Raw genomic sequence first — 4,893 nt, forward strand, 5'->3', positions numbered from 1 at the left:
TAATAATATTCTGTTTTTCAAAGCTGTGATTTTAAGTTATCATCCGAGTTTGATTATCGATAGATATGATAACTGCAGAGAGAAAAAAATTGTAAATTTTCGGCAACACATAAGATATTATAATTTTAAAAGTATGTGTATTTATTTATACAACGATTATTTCAACAATAAAAAAATCATCATCATTTAGTAATGTTATTGATTATATATTTATGTTTTAATAATCGTAAATTTTTATTAATTGTCGATAATGTCATCGTTCTTCAATTACCCCCGGATTCACGTGGCTCTATTGATATAGTCAAGAAAATTTGCCTAGGACCGATCGTGGATCATCTTTAATAGTATCTCGTCCATGGCGGTTTGTACGTGTATAGTTTGTTCTCTTAACCTTTTTAACCACTTTAACTTCTTACATAGTGTTGTCTTGCCAATTATATTATATGAGCAGAAACTTTATTGTAAGATAAAATGACTAAAGAAGCTACTGACATTAATTATATATTACGACCAATAAATTGCGAAATTAATTTATTATCAAGATCTGATGGTTCTACAATGTTTATGCAAGGTATAATAAACATCATGAATAATATTAATTGCTAATACAATTAGGTTAAAAAAAATAATTTCAATTATTTTCCTACGCATATAGGTGATACCACAATTATCGCGGGTATAAATGGGCCCTTGGAAACAAAAAGCCAAAAAATGGCATATGACAGAGTTTCTATTGAAGTTACGTATACACCTCTTACAGGACCAGCGAGTAAGTTTGTCATTCACAATTGAAATAGTTATGAACTGTTATGTTTTAGCATTGTTGTGGATAATTGTCAATTTTTAGAAGTAGATGACAGATTAATTGAAACATATATAAAAGAGACATGTGAATCAGCTATATTAGTTTCATTTCATCCCAATACCATGGTATGCATTAACCTACAAGAGATGCAAGATTCTGGTGGGGTAAGAGTTTTCTACGTCATATATTAATAATAAATCTTGTAAATAAAAATTAAATTCTAAGTAAAAAAATAAAATTTCAGTTACTAGCTTGTGCTATTAATGCATCATGTTTGGCACTAATTAATTCAGGACTTTCCATGAGATTTACTGTTGCAGCTATCAGTTGCATGATAGAAAAAGAAACAGGGGAAATAATCATGGATCCTGACAGCTCACAATTAAAAGTATTTAAATAATAAGAAATGATGAGATATGTATTTTTTCTCAAGAATTATTTTATTCTTAATATAATTAACTTATTTACAGAATGCAAGAGCAGAATTCACGTATGCATTTGACAGTATTAACAAAGATATTGTATGCTGTCATAGCATCGGTCGATTTTCTCAAAACGAATTCTTGGCTTCTATGGATAAGTGCAGACATGTCACTAAATGTGTATTTGATTATTATAGGGAAGTAACGAAAAAGTATACAAGTATAATATAATATTATAATATTTTGTTTTCAAATAAATGTTCTTTTTTTACCATCTTCTGAATCAATAAAATCTTAAACATGCATATTAATTTACTAAAAATAATTATTTTATTAGCCATTAGGTAAATTTTTATTCTTAAGAACGCTGCGAGCTCGAAGATATAAATTAAGAGACATTATCAACCTTAATATAAATTTAATATAAATTTTTTAATTGCGAATATTTATTCAAATGCATAACTTGAAACACAAGTTATACCTATATTTGAACAATTTCTAGAGCATGGAATATTTATTGAACTACGTGTATGTTTACATTAACGTATTATTGGATGGAGTAAGATATAATACATCCTTATCTATTATAAATAAGAATGTTATCGGTTTACTCAATATTTTAATGCCTAAATTTCATATTTATATTATGTTTAATTATAAAAAAAATTAAGTTTCCTTTATTATACCGCTCGTAGTTAAAGAAGGAAATACATATTTCTTCTCTTAGCTTCTATCGATCATGAACTTGCGTTTCAGTTTCTAGATATTTCCGAAAGAGGATGCAATATACTTCTTGATTCCTACTGCCCTCTAGTGTATCATATACACTCTTTCCTTTTTATCATTGAAATATATTGAAACTCCAAATATAATTCATATTTGTAGTATCAAGCTTCCATTTTATCAAGTGTTTCGAGCGACAACAAAATGAATGTGTATTTCAGAGTAAAATATTATATTTTTAAAAGCTTGTGCTAATAGAATCTATAGATGATTTTATTAAGAAAATTAAAATATCACTGTTTATAATTCTTGATGAAAGTATTAACATTAAAGCAATAAATTTAGGAAGAAAACATATATGTTACAGACAAAAGTTAAATAATATTTAATTAACGTTTATTATAAATAATTGATTTGATTAATATTAAATCACATATACATATACATATATATGTATAAAACTAATAAATTACTTTTTCTTCTAGAGAAGAATCTCTATATTTTGCACTATGCATGTAACATTTTTACTGTATTTATTTTGATAATTATTATTTTTTATAATCATTGAAATATATTGCCAATGTGATATTTAATTATAAAAACAAATATTATAATTGATACAAAACAACTTAATTTAACTCTTAAGAGATGTAGAATAATATATATAATAGAATAATATATAGCCAGAAGCTATTTCTTCCTTGTCCCCCTCTCTCTCTCTCTCCCTTCTCCTCTCTCTCCTCCTCCCCTTCCCTCTTCCTTTTCCTCTCCCTCTCTCTTCTCCTCTTTGTTTCATATAACGTTAAAAAGAAACATTTAGTTGTATGTAAAAAAAGTAGTCGTAAACTTTAACATTATTCGATTTTGATTACTTGTTTCGCGTGTATATTATTGTAAAGAAGCTTGCGCAGTTTCGAAAGTGAATACTCTGGAAGTGCAGCTTGTATTCAGCATACGTTCGATTCTGATGCGTTTAAAGAGGAGCGGATATCTGTCGGTAGAGCCACGCCTGGTCGCCAATCACAGGCTGTACCTACCATCGACGTATATCCTTTGTGTCCTCCGGACCCTTTTAGTCCTTCTTTCTGGCTCTCAAGAATCCAAAGATTTAGTATGGAAGGGGAACATCTCTGGACGTCCATTAAGTACAGAAATGAGCCTTCCAAGAGAAAGAGAGAATAAGCGCCTCGAACGGGTCGGACCAGATCTTCTCCGGCCGGGCCCAAGACCAAGAGAGGTCCGAAGGAGTGAGATGGAGTGAGATGGAGAAAGTGAGAAAGGATGGGAGAGTGAAAGAGAAAGACAACAGTCAAAGCCGGGTCAGACCGGGCCGCGTTTAACTGAGGTCGCCTCAGGCCCTCAGACCATTAACAAGGAGCGGAGCAATTTATGGACCGGCTCGCTCATTTCCACTTTATTATTATTTTCTCATCTCATAGATGGTCTTCAGTGTCGTTTTGTTCTGCCCCCTCTGCTGCTCGTCCAGCAGCTTCTCTTCTTTCCCGCCTTTCTCGTTTCTCTCTTTCTCTCGTGAAATTAATACTCACAGCTGAACTGGGAGAGCCACCAGCAAGTCGCGGCGACGAGCTCAGAGAGGGTAGATACCTTTGGATGAGCAAAAAATTGTGAAACGCGAAATATTATTATGCATCGCACTATCTTCTCCTACCTCTCAATCTTTTATATTGATAATAATTTCGACTTCTTGCTTATTGGCTCGATATTGTACCCGGAAATATGTGCGCGTCGTTCTAGTTGTATGTACATTACACAATGCGATATTAAAGCTACCTGTCACTAGTAGCTTATGAATATAGTAAAGCACAGTATTATTTCGCAAATAAATCAAATCGTTATGTAAAATAAACATTTAAATCGTGTAAAATAATTATTTGATAGCTACGTAATTAAGTTACGTAATTAAGTTTAATTAAAAATATAAGTTTTAGAAGAAGATTTACAAGATGTTAACAAATAAAATGTGAGGACAATAAAATTAAACTGTGAAAATCTAAACGCGAGAACTGCGATTGCAATTATATAATAGTGAGAATCTAAAGATGCTTCTATTTTACATAATTCATAAATCGCAAAACGTACAATATTTTACAAACGCAAAAATGAAAATTTGCAATTGTTTTTTTTTCATTGCGTGCAATTGATTTTCCTCTGCGTGTATCTTGCGTGCGATGATCGTCATTGCACGTCAGCATTTGCGAATACATTTTGCGATTTGCCAATTACGTATGTAGATAGAAACATCAAATCTTGAGATTCATCATGCGACACAACAAAGCAATTTTGTCTTAAAAATTACATGTTTTACGTGTGTGTCTCGGTCTGAATATATTATGTTTAATCTTCTTAAAGTCATAATTTAACATCACATTTCACACTTTCGTTTTATATTTTATAAATAATATTCCAATTGCAATAATTGTGAGAAAACAATATTATCAAATGTTACTTGATTGATTTTAAGCTCTCTTCCTGCTCTAAAAAAAAAACATAAACTTATTAAAAAATTTAATAAGAAGCGAATATTTCTGTACTTCAAAATGTTTATTAAAAATGTACAAAAGTTTATTTTCGAAAAACACTTTTGCTGTTAATATTTTTCTTCCAATGTCAATAATTAAATGCAATATCGATAGCTTTCCTTCCATGTAATATCTCTATGTTTCGCCTGATACATACATTTAAGTTAGTGTAACGCAATATTGCTGTAATCTGGCCAATAAATTCTCGATATGCGAAATAATTTTAAACAGTTACCACTTGTCAAGCGCGATGACAACACATACGATGATCTAGTGGCCTCTGTTCCCCGTATTCGTATAGAAAGCTTGTAGCAATCTTCATCTTAGCACTATTCTCCTATTTTCAGTTAAAAGCCACGGATGAGCTCTCATTTTACGATCCGCTTATATATATATATATATA

At 30.9% G+C, this 4,893-nt stretch overlaps 1 protein-coding gene across 1 annotated transcript; it reads left to right on the forward strand.

Annotated features, from left to right (window-relative positions):
• Positions 1–386: 386 nt before the first annotated feature.
• LOC108687285 (exosome complex component RRP46) lies at positions 387–1,458 on the forward strand. Its single transcript, XM_018192980.1, has 5 exons — positions 387–571; positions 656–769; positions 848–969; positions 1,050–1,193; positions 1,276–1,458. The coding sequence occupies exons 1-5, from the start codon at positions 472–474 to the stop codon at positions 1,456–1,458; spliced, it is 663 nt and encodes a 220-aa protein (XP_018048469.1). The 5' UTR covers positions 387–471.
• The last annotated feature ends 3,435 nt before the right edge of the window (positions 1,459–4,893 follow it).

This window comes from Atta colombica, unplaced genomic scaffold (assembly GCF_001594045.1).
Source record: "Atta colombica isolate Treedump-2 unplaced genomic scaffold, Acol1.0 scaffold204, whole genome shotgun sequence".
Taxonomy (NCBI): domain Eukaryota; kingdom Metazoa; phylum Arthropoda; class Insecta; order Hymenoptera; family Formicidae; genus Atta; species Atta colombica.